Source organism: Anolis carolinensis, chromosome 2, assembly GCF_035594765.1.
Source record: "Anolis carolinensis isolate JA03-04 chromosome 2, rAnoCar3.1.pri, whole genome shotgun sequence".
Classification (NCBI taxonomy): domain Eukaryota; kingdom Metazoa; phylum Chordata; class Lepidosauria; order Squamata; family Dactyloidae; genus Anolis; species Anolis carolinensis.
The window spans coordinates 241,212,015-241,231,100 of record NC_085842.1 but is presented as its reverse complement, the minus strand read 5'-3'; the positions used below and the strand labels follow the sequence as shown (position 1 = coordinate 241,231,100).

Below are 19,086 nucleotides of genomic sequence, written 5' to 3'. Positions count from 1 at the left end.
TCTCGGTCATCCACACCTTTTCAATGAGCTGGTGGAGTTGTTGCATCAGCTCAGGTCCACCCTCTTTGAAGATTTCAGCGGGAATCCCATCAGGTCCGCTAGCTTTGTTGTTTTTTTGTTGGCTGATGGCATTGCTGACTTCTTCCAAACTAGGCAGTGCTGCAAGCTCATCCCTGGTTTGTTGTTGCGGGATTTGTGAGAGGGTCTCTTCGGCCACATTGGAGCTGCGATTCAGCAGGTTCTGGTAGTGCTCTTTCCAACGTAGTGCAATTGATGTTTTGTCCTTCAGAATTTTGGTTCCATCTGATGAGCGTAGGGGCTGTATGCCATGGTTTCTTGGTCCATAAATGATCTTTGTGGCTTTGAAAAATCCCTGAGCGTCATGGGTATCTGCAAGGTGTTGGATTTCTTCAGCCTTCTTTGTCCACCAGATGTTCTTGAGTTCTCTGGTCCTTCTTTGGACCTCAGCTTTTGCACTGGCATAGATCTTTTTCTTGGCAGCACAGTTGGTGTCTCTCTGCCATGTTTGGAAGGCTTTCCTTTTGTTATCAATCAGCTGTTGGATCTCTTTGTCGTTATCATCAAACCAGTCTTGATGTTTCTTAGTTAGGTATCCAATGCTTTCTTCGCAGGCTGTGATGATGGAGGTCTTCAGTTTGTTCCAATGTTCCTCAACATTTTCGGGGTGTTCTGTGGGTAGATGATCTTTGAGTGTTGTTTGGAGAAGGGCTCGTTTGGAGGGCTCCTGAAGGGCTTGGGTGTTCATTTTTCGCTTTGTTTTTCTTCCTTGGAGTCTGCGTTTGGGGACGATCTTGATAGCCATCGTGGATCGGATTAGCCTGTGGTCTGTCCAGCAGTCATCAGTACCTGTCATGGCTCTTGTGAGAAGCACATCGCGGCGGTCTCTGGCACGTGTGATAACATAGTCCAGGAGGTGCCAATGCTTTGACCGAGGGTGCTTCCATGATGTCTTGAGCTTGTTTTTCTGGCGGAAGAGCGTGTTGGTGATGACAAGGTTGTGCTCTCCGCATTTGGTGAGAAGCAAGATGCCATTCGAGTTGCTGTTTCCGACCCCGTCTTTTCCTATGATCCCTGGCCACAGGTCAGAGTCCCTTCCGACTCTTGCGTTAAAGTCCCCCAGGAGGATGATTTTGTCCTCCTTAGGTATCTCCGATAGGATGGTATCCAGCTGACAGTAAAATTTTTCCTTGATGTCTTCGTCAGCATCTAGAGTCGGTGCATAGGCGCATATGATGGTTGCCTGTTGGTTTTTGGCAAGGTTAATTCGGAGGGTTGAAAGTCGTTCGTTGATGCCAGTGGGTGCTTCAGTCAGGTGCTTCACCAGGTCGTTTCTGATAGCAAAGCCAACTCCGTGTATTCTTCTTCGCTCTTCTTCAGGTAGTCCCTTCCAGAAGAAGGTGTAGCCTCCCTTTTCTTCCTTCAGCTGCCCCTCTCCTGCTCTCCGGGTCTCCTGAAGGGCTGCTATGTCGATCTTGAAGCGTCCCAGCTCTCTTGCAATGAGAGCAGTCCTGCGTTCGGGGCGCTCGCTGTCAGTGTTATCTAACAATGTCCGTACGTTCCATGTTCCAAAGTTCATTTTTCTTTTTTGGCCGCAGAGTGGTGACCCCTCTGGACGCGGCAGTCCAGTCAGGGTAGGAGAGGCAGACTATGTTTAGGGCACCTTTTCTAGCCCCTTCCCCGTGTGGGGTGAGCAGAGCGGATCCTAAAAAGGGCTGCTCAGTCATGGATACAGCTGCCGGACTACTCAACTGCCTCGGTCCTTGAGGTAGAACGACTGAGTCCATATCCACCGCCCATGTGCCAGTCTGTGACTAGGGGCTTCCAGATTTCACAGTCCTGCCCCCGTCGCCACTCGCTGATCGCCATGGGACTTTTGTAGGTTTGTTTTTATTTTTGTTGGAAGACGCCTGTGCGTGATTTTTTTTAATGTGTGGAGGTCGGTGCACGGCCGGTCAACACACAGTCTTCACAGAGTGAGGTTCCAGCAGTGGTGTGGTTAACACAACGACAGTGGCTTCTCAGTCTGTTGCAGCCTTCTTCCGCCTTCACAGCCGTTGTAACATGTGCCATGTTATCCTCCGCCTGCTCCGCCGTTGAGGTCTTTGGGTCTTCGGATTGTGCTTGGTCTGGAACCTCCCCTGCGGCCACTCCTGGGAGTGCATCACTCCAGTGCCCACAGGTTCATCGGAACACGCAAGCCCCCTCACCACGGCAAGGTGACAATCCATCGAGGGGGTCAAGGGCACTATACTTCTACCTAATTACCATTTTCAAAACACATTTTGAAAGCCACCGGAGTAAGTAACTTCTCTTCCAACTGGCTTTTTTCTTTGAAAGTTGTCAGTATACCATACCTTCATACCCTTACTACCAAATTTAGCTTTGCTACCTTCTTTCTTCATGTCTCTATGGATAGATCTGATGATGTGCAAAGTTAAACCAGAGAGCAAAACTGAAAAGGCTTATATTGCCATCCAGTGGCTACTTTTCAGAAACCCACTATGAAATCTTGTCACGTGGCAAGATTTGGTTCCATAAATTGAAATTATACAGAGATGTCTGGGAATGTACATTTTGTACAGAACAGGGCAGTATATACAAGTCTTGCATATTTAATTCTTGCTTGGTAATTCATAATAATGACAGACATGGGAACACCAGGAAGAATCAGAGCTTGTCTAATCCCAACATCATTCAAGATAGTCATTTTCTTCTGGAAGAAAGGAAGTTGTGATGAATAATCCTCCCACTCCCATTGTGCCCATTTACCTGAAGATATCAGCTCAGATAATCGAATCTTTGTCAGATTTTCTAAAAGAAGGCAAAAAAAAAGATATGATTGGTGGCAGCTGAATAACTAGTTGGCATTGAAAGCGTGAGAGCTAAAGTAGTGCTTTGAGCTATGACTCCAAAGAACGGGGTTTGGATCTCTACTCACTGGGTGACCTTGGGCAAGTCTCTCTCTCTCTCTCTCTCTCTCTCTCTCTCTCTCTCTCTCTCTCTCTCAGTCTCCGAGGAAGGCAAAGGCAATCCTCCTCTGAATAAAATTTGCCAAGAAAGCCCTGTCATAGGGTTGTCTTATGATCATCATAAATCAGAAACAATTTGAAGACACACGGCAGCAAAAACTTTAATTTGTAAAACATGCTTTCAGTAACCAGGCTTCCAGACCCTATGAGATGAAACAAAACATATTCTCACTGTATGTTCTGTTCCACCCTCTTCCCTGAAACCTCCAATTTCCTATTACTCTATTTCAGGCTGGATCTACACTGCCATATAATTCAGTTTCTGAATCCAGTCTTAGGCTCCATCTACACTGCCATATAAGGCAGTTTGAAACAGCTTTATGTGGTCAATGTAGACTCACGAAATGCGGTTCCTAAAACTGCATTATATCAGTTTGCAGTGATCATTTAAAGCAGTTGCAAACAGCATTATATGCCAATGTATATGGAGCCATAGATACAGCTATGGCTATGGGACAAAAAAATGACCTTGGGGATAAATAATCTATTATGATACAGATCATTAAATTTAAAGGTAAAAGCAATTGTTTTTGTTCTTATCTTGCATTTATTAATGTGAAGATGGGAAGAAGACCACAGGTTTTGTTAGTTTGTTCATATGGTGATGTTCAATTATCCGGGTGGAGGCCAAAAAGTGGGACTTGACAGAGAACGATAGTCCATTTTAGAGGGGGGGGGAGAGGTGAAGAAGTAAAATTATTTCACCCTGTTTTCCTGTTATTCCCCCCACCCGTGTCGCCGTCATCAAAACAACCCACCTATATGACTGGGGGGGGGGGGGGGGATAACCAGCAAAAACGGCGAAAGTGGTTTTCCTCCTTCACCTCCACCCCCTCCCCCCGGTAAAATGGACTATCCGTCTCTGTCTAGTGCCCCCTTTTGATCTCCCAGATACCTTTAATCCTATGGAATCCTGGGATTTGTAGGTATTGAAGCTTTCTGGCTGAAAATGTCAAATCTCTAAGGCCCCTTCTACACTGCCATATAAAATCAAGATTATCTCCTTTGAATTAGATTGTATGGCAATGTAGACTCATATAATCCAGTTCAAAGCAATCTGGATTATCTGATTTGATAATCTGGATTATATGGCAGTGGAGAAGGGGGCTCATATAACCCGGTTCAAAGCAGATAATGTGAATTATCTGCTCTGATAATCTGAATTATGTGACAGTGTAGAAAGGGGCAGAGGCACCAGCACCTTTAAAAAAAACTTGTACAAATACAATTCCCATGATCCCATAGCATTGAAGCATAGCAGTTTAAAGTGGTGTCAAACTGCCTTAATTCTACAGTGTAGCTGCACCTTGGGACAGGATTAGTTCAGATGAATAAACCTACAGATAACATGAACAATATTTATTGGGAAACTTACTTTCTAGCAGTTCTACTACTTCAACAGGGTCAGTAGCCTTTTCAAATATCTACAGCAAAAGCAAAATAAATTTTAATATACATATTAGAGCTATCAAACAATTATATTTTCACCAGATTTTTTTAAAAAAACAACTTAATTGATTAATCAAGTACAGGAAAATAAATGTATGTATAAAAATGTAAACACATATCTAAGCAAGATGCCCTCCCTCCAATAACAGTCAGGTGCCTGAGGTGTCTTCTGCACTGTCCTTATATCCTAGGATCTTATCCCAGATTATCTGCTTATCCCAGATTATATGGCAGTGGGGACTCATGGCCCTTGCAGACAGGTCTTATATTCCAGTATCTGATCCCAGATTTTCTGCTTTAAACTGGATTATATGAGTCCCCACTGCCAAATAATCTGAGATAAACAGAAACCCTGGGATCAGATCCTGGGATATAAGGCCTGTCTGGAAGGGCCCTCATATAGTCCAGTTCAAATCTGATAACCTGGGATCAGATCCTGGGATATAAGGACAGTGTGGAAGGGACCTGAGGCCCAAGAATAAATAATAGCAAACAGTTTTCTGGTTTTTTAAAAAGAGGAGAACTGAAGAAATCAGTAGAAGGTTGCCCAGAATTCCTTGAGACCCAGAAGTAACCTGAGCTGGTGGAAGCATCTGTGTATGCAGAATATATGGCTACAGAGGCCCAGTTTATTCTTTTCCAGTTAAAAAGCGAGAAAAGGCCAACATTACCAACATCACTATGCCCTGGTCTCAGTACTAAAGCATATCGCTAAAATCTATTGTCCTCATCCTTTGTAACAATAAAAATGGGATAAAGATGAAAAGAGAGATATTGCCCAAAGCTATATGAACGAAGGAGGGAATGATTGAAATGGGCTGTAAAACTGACTGGAAACCAAAAGGGGAATGTGATAAACCGCCCTGAGTCCCCTCAGGTGAGAAGGGCGGGGTATAAATAATTGAAAATAAATAAATGAATAAATAAATAAATGTGTGTTAGCTAGTGTTATAATATATAATAATAATAATAAAACTGAGTTTGTCACTTCATTGCTCTTTGGATACTGACTCAGACTGTCATAGTTATACCTTCGAATTCAAAGTAGAGAATCAAATATTGCTATCAACTGGCTCCAAAAGGTTGATGTTCCAACTAGCAGTGAAGAACTTAATGTCCTCCAAATGCTGTTGAACTCCAATTCTCATCAGCTCCAGACAGGATAGTCAGTGGTCAAGGGTGATGGGAACTGGAATCTGGAGGACTAAAGTCTTTCCATCTTGGCTTCAAATTAACTCCTAAATTAAGATCCAATGTCATTTTGGAGTACTATACTCCTGGCTAATACTGGCATACAATATTCAGTGATCATTACCAGCAAATCTCAACACTAATAAGAATGAAAGGCAAATATATATAAAAATATTCCGTCTTTTCTCCATTTTATACAAATAGACAAGAACTACAACCACCGGGAGCCCTGGTGACGAAGTGTGTTAAAGCGCTGAGCTGCTGAAATTGCAGACCGAAAGGTCGCAGGTTCAAATCCCGAGAGCGGAGTGAGCGCCCGCTATTAGCCACAGCTTCTGCCAACCTAGCAGTTCGAAAACAAGCCAATGTGAGTAGATCAATAGGTACCGCTCCAGCGGGAAGGTAACGGCACTCCATGCAATCATGCCGGCCACATGACCTTGGAGGTGTCTACGGACAACGCCGGCTCTTCGGCTTAGAAATGGAGATGAGTACCAACCCCCAGAGTCAGACATGACTGGACATAACGTCAGGGGAAACCTTTACCTTTACCTTACAACCATCTAACAGGCTGGAAAGAACTCAATAAACAGGAAAGTAAGTGGAAATTTTAAAGTTTGGAGATTTCAGGTAAACATTAGAAAACATCTTAATGGCACAAGTAGTTTTATAGCAAAACAAACTACCCCAGGCCCCTTCTATACTGCTATATAATCCAAATTATGAAATCAGATAATCCACATTGTCTGATTTGAACTGGATTATGTGAGTCTACACTGCCATATAATCCAGTTCAAAGCAGATAATCTGGATTTGATATGGCAATGTAGAAGGTGCCTCAGAAGGTGGTGACCATACCTTCTATAAAGAAAACCTCCTATGTCAGGGATGAATCCTGGGACTTTATACACCAGCCTGTTGTCTCCTTGCAATCACATTACACTATATAACACCATTTTTGTTCCTGGGTTATAAATGTCACTTCCTAATTGGTTCTAGAATAAAAACATAGAAACAATTTATTAAACTGCAAAAACTTTGTTTTTGTGGGACATCCTGCAGCACATTTTGTTATAGTTTTTTTTAATGAATATCTGATAGAATCTCAATCAATTCAACATAGTTTGTGGCAATTACAAAAATGAAGTTTCTGGAGTATAACAAGTACATTCAAAGTAGGTTCCACTCAATTAAACAGGAAATAACACTTTCAAACAAGGAACAGAAACTTTTTCAAATGTTGGTACATTATGTTATTTAAGCAAACAGATTGGAGATCTGTTTCACACCTCTGTACGATGCTAGCAAATTCACTAAGACTTGCTTCCTACCTATGTTTGCTCTACCCAGAGCTTGCATACTTATTCTCCCCCACCCCCCACACACACACTTTTCTTATGTTGCTACAATTGTGAATCATGAAGATTTGGCATTCTCAAGATGCCATCTTCCACTTTGCAATAACAGGACTGCAGGAGAGGTTATCACACAAGGAGGAACAATTAAATAACTGATATTAGATTCATGGATGAGGTTTTCCTGTCAGTGAAAAGACATGATCCAATCACCGAACAAGTGCAATATGACTACAGGACTGCCATAATTGTGTTTTGGTAGCCTTGTGTGACTGGTCCATGAGGTCACAAATAGTCGGAAACGACTGAGTGATAAAGTCCTTGCTCTTGAGAGCTGGGATGGCATACAGTGATGGACTGCATGATCTCCAAGTATCTTTACAACTCTTTGGTTCTATGATCTTACTTAACATTATGCTTATGAACCTTCTTAAGACCACTCCCACATCTCTAGTCAGAGAAGAATCGAGAGGATGCCTTTTTCAAAAGTAAGATTCCAAGTTACCTTCCCAAACTAGATCTTGAATCTAAGCCATTCAGAGAAGAATCATGAAGAAACCTTTTTTTAGAAGTAAATAAAATCCCCATTTACCTTTTCGAACCACATTTTCTCATGAAACAAGAGAGGGAAGGTGGGAGGAAGGCAATCCGTTTCCTTGCATTGACCCATGATGCACACGTGGAGGTAGACATCACTCTTCTCTGCCAAATGCACACCAGGGCAAGAGACCTCCAAACAAGAAGAAATAGATCATAATAGTTAAAAGAATCCATAGGAAATGTGTGCAAGATCAATGGGCTGCATGTCGCCCTTCCCTACAATTGCTACAAAGTACAGAAGGTTTTCTCAATTTGGTACACATATGGTAATCAGGCAGTTCCCCCCCCCCCCCCCATGTTGTTGTAATCCCCAGCATGCCTTGCAACCGGCTAAACTGGCCAGGACAAATTTCTTTGCAGGCCAACAAAATTGGAAAGGCCAGATTCCCAGTCCTAATCATAGATCTCAGAATCCCACTAATATTACTTTGTTTGATCATTGTGTCCCTTCAAGTTGTTTCCAACTTGTGGCAAGTTGGCAACCCTATGTCAAAGCTAACAGGGAATGTTCTTGGCAAAATCTATTGAGAAGGTGTTTGCCTTTGCCTTCCTCTGAGAGCCCTTCCACATAGCCATATAACCCAGAATATCAAGGCAGATAATCCGCAATATCTGCTTTGGACTGGATTATCTGAGTCCACGTTGTCATTCTACACTAATATCTAGATTATCTGCTTTGAACTGGATTATATGGTGGTGTAGACTCATATAATCCTTTTCAAAGCAGACAATGTGGATTATTTGTTTTGATAACCTGGATTTTATTGCAGTATAGAAGGGGGCCTGAGTTTCTAGATATTATAGATTTCACCTTCCAGGTGCCCCAGCCAGCATGGACTAAGGTTTTGGATTTTCAGCATTATAGTCCAATTCATACTATAGACCAATCTTCTTGTTGTGCCATCTTTACAAAGTTCTGGAGAGATTTATTTTGCATAGAATTATGGAAAAAATAGACCTATGTATGATTCCACAGCAAGCTGGCTTCAGGAAAGGCAAAAGCTGCACATCACAAGTGTTGAACCTGACTCAGCACACAGAAGATGGTTTCGAAAGGCAGCAGATTACAGTAGCTGTCTTCATAGACCTGTCAGCAGTTTATGTACTGTAAATCATTGCCTTCTCCTAAGGAAAAACTTATAATATCACAAAGAACTGCCACCTCACCGCTTCATAGGAAATCTGCTACATAGCAGGAGCTTTTTTGTTGAATTCCAGAGCCAGAAAAGCAGATGGCAAAAACAGAAGAATAGCCTGCCTCGAGGGAGTGTGCTTGCTCCATCAATGTTTAACATTTAGACAAATGATCAGCCACTGCCAGAAAGTACAGAGAGTTTCATCTATGCTGACGATCATGCCATCACCTCCCAAGCAGGGAGCTTTGAAATGGTTGAACAGCTCTCGGCACTCTTACTGCCTATTACAGGGGAAACCAGCTAATTTCTAATCCATCTAAAACACAGACATGTGATTTTCACCTGAAGAACAGATAAGCTTCTTGAGCTCTGAGGATTACCTAGGAAGGAATCCCAGTGGAGCATTGCAACACACCAAAATATTTGGGAGTTAACCTGGACTGTGCTCTGACTTATAAGAAGCTCTGCTTGAATATCAAGCTAAAAGTGTGTGCTAGAAACAATATCATATGAAGCTGACTGGCACAACCTGGAGATCACAACCAGTCACAGTGAAGACAGCTGCCCATGCATTTTGCTACTCTGCTGCTGTGTATGCATGCCCAGAGTGGAACATATCTTACCACGTTAAAACAGTGGATGTGGCTCTTAATGAGACATGCCACATTATCACAGGATGTTTACACCCCACACCACTGGAGAAATTATACTGTTTAGCCGGTATTGCTCCACCTGATATCTGCCGGGAAGTAGCAGCCAGTAATGAAAGGACCAAGGCAGTGCCATATCTGGCCCATCCCATTTGGATATCAGCCAGCACGCCAACACCTTAAATCAAGAAATAGTTTTTTAAGATCTACAGAGATACTCACAAGAACACCTCAGCAAGTGAGAGTCCAAAAGTGGCAGCCTAAAACCTGGCACCTCAACCCATGGCTGATACCGGATGAGAGATTCCCTTTTTGGTACACAGAAGACTGGAGACTTGGAAGGCGCTAAACAGACTGCACTCTGTCACCACAATATGCAGAGGCAACCTTAAGAAATGGGGCCACAAAGTGAAGTTCACATGTGAGTGTGGACAACAGCAAACTACAGACCACCTACTACAATGCAGTCTGAGCCCTGCCACATGCACAATGGAGGACCTTCTTACAGCAACACCAGAAACACTCTAAGTGGACAGCTACTGGTTAAGGACATTTAGTATAATACCAAGTTTTTAACTTTGTTTGTGTTTTTAAATACATTACAACTTGTATCCTCAGTTTAATTCTGACACGATAAACAGTCCAATTAATGTGTAAAGTTAAACTATGAGGTAACATCAGCTGAAAGTCTGTGTAAGGAATCATGAATACCAACAGGGAAGTTGTCATGAAAGTTGCAACCATTCAATAATAAGATGCAGTCATCTGTAATAAGAAGCTGCCACTGTCATATCATTCAAGACCTTGCCTTCATGATGTCATACGCCTTTAAGAAGTTGCCCATTTCCCTCCTTCGTGTGCCAGCAAGTTTCACACCATTAGGAAAAATAATTGCTAAAGATACAAAGTGAGTCATAAACTACCATATTGTAAACACTTTTGTAAGCAACATTGGAAGTCTGATGTCTGCTTTAATATGGAAGAATTTTAAAAGAGAGACCAATATTAACACAACGAGTGCATCTGGGAATGTACTCAATGCCAGAAGTCACTCCTGCTCAGACCCCTGGCTTTCCCCACCCGCCTTCTCCTTCTCACCGAGTGGACCTGCAGCTCAACCACCACCTTGAGAGGCATCCCCAGCGTCTTCCAGTACAGGCCTGTTCGCTACAGAGGACTCCCAGCACTACAACAGCAGGCCTCTGTCGCTTAGCAACCACGCCGAGGAAGCGTCGCGTCGCCATAGAGACGCCAACGTCCCAGCGTTCCGGATGGAACGTTATTTAGTCAGAGGGGCGGGGCTTCGGCAGAAGGGGCGAGCGAAAAGGCGTCGACGGCCGGACACCGAGAAGGGGGCGCTGTGACGCCTTGAGAGGCGCGTTGCTTTTAAAAGCACAGCCCAGTACAACTCATGCTGGAATGAAATGGACCTTTATGTTAGGTCGCTGTGAGTTTTCCGGGCTGTATGGCCACGTTCCAGAAGCATTCTCTCCTGACGTTTCGCCCACATCTATGGCAGGCATCCTCAGGTTATGAGGTATGTTGGAAACTAGGCAAGTGAGGTTTATATATCTGTGGAAGGTTCAGGTTGGGAGAAAGAACACTTGTCTGTTGGAAGAAGATATGAATGTTGCAATTATTCACCTTGATTAGCATTGAAAAGGTGCAGTTTCAGGGCCTGGGTGATTCCTGCCTGGGGGAGTCCTTTGTTGGGAGGTGTTAGCTGGCCCTGATTGTTTCCTGCCTGAGAATTCCCCTGTCTTCTGAGTGTTGTTCTTTATTTACTGTCCTGATTTTAGAGTTTTTCAATACTGGTAGCCAGATTTCGTTCATTTTCATGGTTTCCTCCTTTTTGAAATTTTCCACATGCTTGTGGATTTCAGTGGCTTCTCTATTTTGTCTGACATGGTGGTTGTTAGCGTGGTCCAGCATTTCTGTGTTCTCAAATAATACGCTATGTCTAGGTTGGTTCCTCAAGTGCTGTGCTATGACTGACTTCTCTGCAGTGCCTTTCATGTCCCTTGACTCGTGTTTGGCCACTGCGTTTGGTGGTCCCTATGGAGACTTGTCCACAGCTGCCTGGTATACAGTAGACTCCTGCAGAGGTGAGAAGATCCCTTTTGTCCTTTGCTGAATTTTGCATTTGTTGGATTTTCTTTGTGGGTCTGTAGTTTGTAGATTGTTTCTTCATCAGCTTCCCTATGCGGTGAGTGGTTCCCTTGATGGATGGTAAGATCATTTTTCCTCTGGGTGGATCTTTGTCTTTACTCTCGTGGCTTGTTCTTGGCCTTACAGCTCTTCTGATGTCTGTGGTGGAGTAGCCATTGGCCTGTAGAGCCCAGTTTAGGTGGTTCAGTTCACCCTGGAAAAGGTGGGGTTCGCAAATCCTTTTTGCATGGTCTGCCAGGGCTTTGATTGTGCTTTTTTGACTTGGGTGATGGTTGGCATTTTTATGTAGGTATCTGTGTGTGTAGGTTTTCTTAGACTGTGTGGCCCAATTCTTGATTGGGTTTGAGGATCAAGGTGATTAATTGCTACATTAACATTTGCCTCAAACAGACAAGAGTTCTTTCTCCCACCTTCCACAGATATATAAACCCCACTTCCTCAGTTTCCAACAGACCTCACAACCTCTGAGGATGCCTGCCATAGATGTGGGTGAAACGTCAAGAGAGAATGCTTCTGGAACATGGCCATACAGCCCAGAAAACTCAGAGCAACCCAGTGATTCCAGCCATGAAATCCTTTGACAACACATTGGACTGTGTGGCCCAATTGTTGATTGGGTTTGTGGATGACTACGACATCTAAAAATGGCAGTTTTCCTTTATTTTCTTTTTCCATGGTGAATTGGATGTTTGTTAAGGTGGTCCAGGAACTTGTTTAGTTCTCCGTGGCTCCAAATGGCAAAGGTGTCATCCACAAATCTGAACTATATGGTGGGCTTTTTGGTGCTGTTTCCAAGACTTCTTTTTCAAAGTAGAAATTTTGCTGTGACCAGGCTGAGACATTAATTGCAACATTCACACTTGCCTCAAACAGACAAGAGTTATTTCTCCCACCCTGGACCTTCCACAGATATATAAACCTTACTTGCTTAGTTGCCAACAAACCTCACAACCTTTACCTTTTCCTTACTTTTTGAAAATTTGAAAACCATGATTTTTTTCTTCAGAAGGAAAATGGGGGGAAACATGAAGACAGTAATAGCATTTTACAGACCAAAAGTCACCTTGTTACTTAAGGAACATAAAATGTGTTGTTTTGTTTTCTTTGACACACAACGATTACATTTAGTAGATTAAAAGAACAGTCTAAGCAGATAATGATTACAAATTGAATTTCCTTTTTACTTACTTTTATTTATTACAAATGGAACAATAACTACACTACTACTACTACTACTACTACTACTACTAAGAACAATAATAAAATAATCTTTATTTATATACAGCCCTCTCCCCCCAAAGGGACTCAGGGTGCTTTACAAGAAAAATAACCAAGTATTAAACATTTAATTCCAAAATGAACAAATAACTAATCAACTGGAGCCGCAGCAGCCTGGAGGAGGGCGATGATGAGGCCCTCCTGGGCCTCTCTTCCTCAGCTGCAAGAACAGGATTTTGATCTTTGCCATCCTGTCCCCTCCTTCACTGCAGGGACCACAAGACTGAACCCTGACCCCAAAACCAAAAAGAGGGTACCTCTCTGTTTTAAAGGAAGTGTCCTGCCCCTTGCTCTTGAGGGTGCTGTGGCTGGAACATCTTCCTTCCATAATCATATAATCTTTTGAGATCATCGGGGCTATTTGGAAACTTTCTCTGAAACCTGACTGCCTTCCCTTTCCAGAAGTACAATGCTTCCTGCCTTTCACTCCTTGCCCAGGAGTAAAAAGAGCCTTCTTGGACCTCATCATATGAGCGGATTTCTTGCTGAGGCACAGAGGCTGGTGAATCGATCCACAGTATCTCATCAATGTAGTGAGGTTCTTAGGGTGGCGGTGCCGCAATAATCCTATTCCTCATGCTGAAGGTGAAGGGCTCTGACAGAACGCTCACTATTGTAGGATCATAGCTCCTTGCAAGAATGTTTGAAATGAAATGAAAATTCTGGAACCCTGCAATAAATACAAAGACAAGTCAATAATTGTTTTCTTTGTTCAGTATTTGTGTGTGTGTGTGTGTTTCTGATTTGAAGAGAAGATCTGTGGCTATTGCTGGCAGAGCTTTTGTTCTGAATAGGTTTTCTGTGTGTTGGTTTGATTGGTTAATAGCCCTCTGTCATAATATTGGAACACAGAAACTACAATCCCATGCCTGCTTACCATGGAATATGCCCTACTGGACATAGTGGGCTTTACTTCAGAGTTAACATGCAGACAGGCCTGTAGCGAGGGGGGGTGTTTTAGGGGTTCAACCCCCCCCCCCCGAAATTTTTCAAGTTATAAAAAAAATCTCGTTTACTCATGAATTTTAACTGGTTAACCAAATCCCCATGCTAAGTCTATGAGATGCAAAACATTAAGAGTCCCTCCAGGCACTATCTCAAGCAGATATTGACAGGTTTGTAGCGGGGAGGGGTATGTGCTAGGGGTTCAACCCCCCCTGAAATTTTCAAAACCCCTCCCGAAATTTTTTTCTGGCTACGGCCCTGCATGCAGAGGATTGGGTTGTGCATTACCCAATTAAGTTGATTTCGCAAAATCCAGAAAAATACTTCCCCTAGACGGCTTATATCTTTGGTTAATGCAAGCTTTGATATAGGCAGAAGAGTAGACTGTAGAATTCAGCCTGGAACACATGGGATAGACTTACCTACTAGATTGCTTGGTAACACGGTTAATAACGGCACTGCGAACACAATGCCAACTAGCAATATCAATAGTGTTACTGAGGAAAAACTCAATAAAATAAATTTCTGTTTCCCCTTAATGTTTTTTCCGCATATGGAACACATAGCACTGTTGAATCTCCTTCCCTTTCTCTGAAACTGAAAAGGGGAGCAAGGGGAGGGGGACTGAGAGAGGGAGAGAAAGAGAGAGAGAAAGTCAAATGAGAATAGTTCATTGAGAAATAGTATTATTTCTGAGGGACTTCAAACAATAATTATCATTAATTGTTTCAACTTTACAAGAAAAGCAGCAGCAAGAACAAAGAAATCACAGTGCTTTAAAAAGAGTATATAAATATCACAAGATATTTCTGTTCGGAGAGGAAAGATTCTGCAAAGTTGTGCTAACTGTTTCATCAAATCGTTAGAGATGTGATGAAATGAAGATGTAAAAAGGCCTCGTATTCCCTTTCCCTGAAGCTGAGGGAGTGTGACTTGTTTAGTAGGAGGGAAAGGGAAAAATAAAATATTCAAAGTATCTTTACATATAGCCATAGATCCGATGCCACAGAGTCTGAACTAAAACTGGAGAAATAAAATATATGTAATTCATTTTCACTTCACCTTGTTGGTAACCCAACTGATCTGTCCTTCATAAGCACAGTTTCTATGGAGAGGCACACTTCGACTGCAACCCTGGACACTGGAATTTCAATGCGGAAATTTGCTGCTACCTTTCAATAAAGAAGCAGGGAAGAAAACCACAAGTTAGCTACGCGCACCACTTCCTCTGTGTTGATGGCATCCCACGATTGTGCTAGACAGGGTTTCTTCGGTCATCTTGAAGTTTTGCAGCCACATCCCATCATCCCACCTCATCTCTCCACCATGTTCTGCTAGCTCTGGGTGAGACGCATACCTTCTCCTTAGTGATGCCTACAGAAACCTTCAGGCAAGGGAGTCTTTTGTTAGCTATTCCTCCGCTGCCAACATTTAAATATGTGAGGTACTTCCAACTTGTTGCGTAATAGAAAAATCCCTTTACTTAATTGTCTCATCAAAAATGTAAAACAGTCAGGAAGACGTCAGGTTATCCGCTTACGCGAACATACCACCAAAGAAGTAAATGACTAATCTTTCTTCCACCTTTTGTGACTTCTTGAATTATATTCAGGATACTGAGAAAGAGTCTTTATTTAAAGAGTAACAGTAACTTACAAGAACATTTATAATGTTCTTGTAATAAAAGTGTAATGGTCACAAAGGTATAAATGCTTAGTAGTTAAGAAACAATGTTTCATTACAACTCTCCTCTAATCTTTTTCTTCATAAAAAGAAATGCGACATTACTACGTAAATACAGATTTTAGATTATTTTTAACTTATTCTTCTGACTACTTCTCTAACCACCTTTCATTAACATCCTCCCTGATTCTTACTTACTGACTATCATGACTCTCCAGCTAACTCCCTCACTTACTAACTGACTTCAACTCCCATAGAATGTTCAGTTGGGTTTTTTTTTCTTCAACTGCCATCCTTGACTCTCTCATCTTTCAAATCTTGGCACCCGCTCATTTGCAATCAGGTCACTCTTATGCAAAATAGCTCCTCTCCTGGTGCTGCTGCTCCCTGAGAACCACAAAATGGCTGCTCACCCGCCAGCCCTATAAGGTAGGTCAAGTCCCAACATCAACAAACATATTTAAAACTCTATATTATAACTAGGCATTTCGTTACATATGCCCCTTTCTCTTAAAAAATATTGCTGGAGGTGATATTTTAATCTCATCGAAAGCAATATGCAACAGCTATATCTAACAAAATAATTTCGGATTAAGTTTACACTAAAATAATATACATAAGCATTCAAATACTTATCCCATTTCACATTTACAAGGTCATTAGTCATCGAGTAACTGTAACCCTTTTTTTTTACACAATCATGCATAAACATACTTTGTATACTTTACCACTTGTTACCTGCTTTGGACTGTTCATTTTCCTGTTTCCTACTCAGTTGTCTCTTCCTGGAATCCTGGATAGAGCATCTGCTATAATGTTATATTTCCCTTTAATGTGAATTACATTAAACTGATAATCTTGTAACATTAAACTCTATCTTACTAATTTACTGTTAGTACTCTTTACTTGGTTTAACCACCTTAGTAAGGAATGGTCTGTGTATATTGAGAACTCCCTTCCCCAAAGATAGGGTTTTAATTCATCAATGGCCCAAATTATGGTCAAACATTCTTTCAATCACTGCCAGATGTTGTTCCCTTTCTACCAACTTTCTGCTTAGATATAAGATGGGTCTCAAATCTCCATTTGTGTCCTTTTGACTTAATACAGCTCCTAACCCTGTTTTTGATGCATCAGTGGTAAGTATGAAAGGCGTATCAAATTCAGTTACAGTAGAGTCTCACTTATCCAACACTCGCTTATCCAATGTTCTGGATTATCCAACGTATTTTTGTAGTCAGTGTTTTCAATACATCGTGATATTTTGGGGCTAAATTCATAAATAAAGTAACTACTACATAGCATTACTGTGTATTGAACTACTTTTTCTGTCAAATTTGTTGTATAACATAATGTTTTGGTGCTTAATTTGTAAAATCATAACCTATTTTGATGTTTAATAGGCTTTTCCTTAATCTCTCCTTATTATCCAACATATTCCCTTATCCAACGTTCTGCTGGCCCGTTTACGTTGGATAAGCGAGACTCTACTGTACCTTCAATTCAGATCTACCCATCAATGCATTCTTTAGTATTTCGTATGCTCTTTGACAATCCTCATTCCACCTGACTATATTAGGTTTACTTTTTTGCAAACACTCAAATAGAGGTGCTGCGATAGTACTAAAATTAGGAATAAACTTTCTATAAAATCCTACTACCCCAACAAATGTCCTGATTTCTTTCTTAGTTTTAGACCTGGTCCAATTTTTAATGGCCTCCACCTTGTTAAATTCTGGTAAGAAATTTCGACCAACAATCATATTTCTTAAATACTTAACCTGTATTCTTGTCAACTGACATTTTGAAGCTTTTACTGTTAACCCAGTACTTTTTACTTTATCCAACACTTTGGAAATATGTTCTAAATGTGTTGGCCAATTTCCACTGAAAATTGCAATGTTGTCGATATAGACCTGAGCAAATTCTCTTAATCCCACTAACATTTTATCAATCAACCGTTGAAAACTAGCAGCACTATTCTTTAAACCAAAGAGCAATACTCTGAATCCAAACAATCCTTCCCTCGTTACAAACGCTGTTTTACACTGATCTTTAGGATCCATTCCAACTTGCCAATATCCTTTTGTTAGATCTAAGGTTGTAATAAACTTGGTTGCTCCAACTGTTTCTAATAGTTCATCAATTCTAGGCATCGGATATACATCTGACACAGTTGAAGTATTTAACTTCCAATAGTCAACACAGAACCTCATAGTATTGTCTTGTTTTAGAACCAGTACTACAGGTGACGACCATGGGCTATCTGAAGGCACAATTAATCCTAAATCCAACATTTCCTTAATCTCTTTAGAAATTATCTGGGTCTGTTCTCCCGTTACTCTATATGGTGGGGAGTATATGGGCTTTGTGTTACCTGTGTCAATCTTATGCCTCACCAGCTCTGTTTTACCCAGCACATTTTTAAAAACATCCTGATATTGCATCAATATATCCTCTAACTGACTTTTCTGCTCTTCTGACAGTTCTGAGCAGGTAGACACATCTGGTATCACATTCTGTTTACTTAACTCACCCCATTCTGATATTAAATAACATTTTGCGTCTTTTACCACTGTCCTAAAGACTAAATTGGCCCTCGTGTAATATGGTTTCATCCTATTGACATGTAACTTTTTACACCTTCTTTCATGACCAACTTTCATCACAATATAATTCACATCAGACAACTTCTTAAACACAATATAAGGTCCTTCCCAAGCCATCTCCATCTTCTTATTGGATCTGGGTTTGAGTAACCCAGAGTAACCCTACCATATCGATTCCCATCTTATCAAATGGTGTTGTTACTATTGGTATTGATTGTAGGAATCCTTTTGTTTTATCATTGGCCTTTCCTGTCAGCTGACATACTTGACACGAATGACAATAGGTTTTAATTTCTTTCCCAATAATTGGCCAATAGAATTTATCTTGAATTCTTGCTTTTGTCTTTTTGATTTCTAAATATCTTCCAAATGGTATGTCATGAGCCATCTTTAATATTCTTGCCCTATACTTTTCTGGTACTACTAGTTGTTTGTTCATCTCATAAAGTTCATTCTTCATACAAGTCATTACCAATAACTGGAACTTCCAAATCTTCGATCACACCTACTTGCCAAACTCCTTCATAATCTTTATAATGCACAGGAATTTCCGCTATTAGTGGCTCAAAAGCTGGCCCATAAATTCCTTTTAACAAATACTTTCTATTGGGATCAATTTGTTTTGGCTTTATCATTTCCTTTCGGATCAATGTCACCTCTGCCCCCGTGTCCCTAAGTCATAACAATTTGTTTTCATTTACAATTATTTCTTCCTTGTAGTCTCGATCATCAATTTCTCGTACTTTCCAAACTCTAAATACTTTAACTGTCTCTTCTTGTTGTTTTTGTCTCACCCTTAGTCCCGTTAATCCTTTCGTTGATATCTCTAGTTTTTTGTATCACTCTAACATTCCTAGGAGGTGAACTACCTCTCTTCTCAGGTCTCAACTTAGGGCATTTGGCTCTGACATGCCCTTGCTCATGGCAGTGGTAACAGGTAATATTTTCAGTGATGGGTATTTCCTTTTTAT

The 19,086-nt window shown here is 41.3% G+C and overlaps 1 protein-coding gene across 6 annotated transcripts in view; it reads right to left on the bottom strand.

Moving 5' to 3' along the window:
• spata6l (spermatogenesis associated 6 like) overlaps positions 1–10,701 on the bottom strand; it is a 50,834-nt gene extending 40,133 nt beyond the window's left edge. For 2 of the 6 annotated variants that reach the window (XR_505594.3, XM_008103337.3), the window contains exons 1-4: positions 10,530–10,699; positions 7,638–7,775; positions 4,426–4,474; positions 2,791–2,832 (exon numbers count right to left, since the gene is read on the bottom strand). Coding sequence is in view for 4 of the 6 variants with exons in the window: in XM_008103337.3 (XP_008101544.2) it covers positions 2,791–2,832; positions 4,426–4,474; positions 7,638–7,775; positions 10,530–10,568 (268 nt within the window). In the remaining 2 variants the exon portion in view is untranslated. Of the gene's footprint in view, positions 1–2,790; positions 2,833–4,425; positions 4,475–7,637; positions 7,776–10,529 lie in introns of all 6 variants that reach the window. The other 4 variants (XR_505595.3, XM_062971952.1, XM_062971951.1 and 1 more) reach the window with 4 other exon arrangements.
• Positions 10,702–19,086: the final 8,385 nt, after the last annotated feature.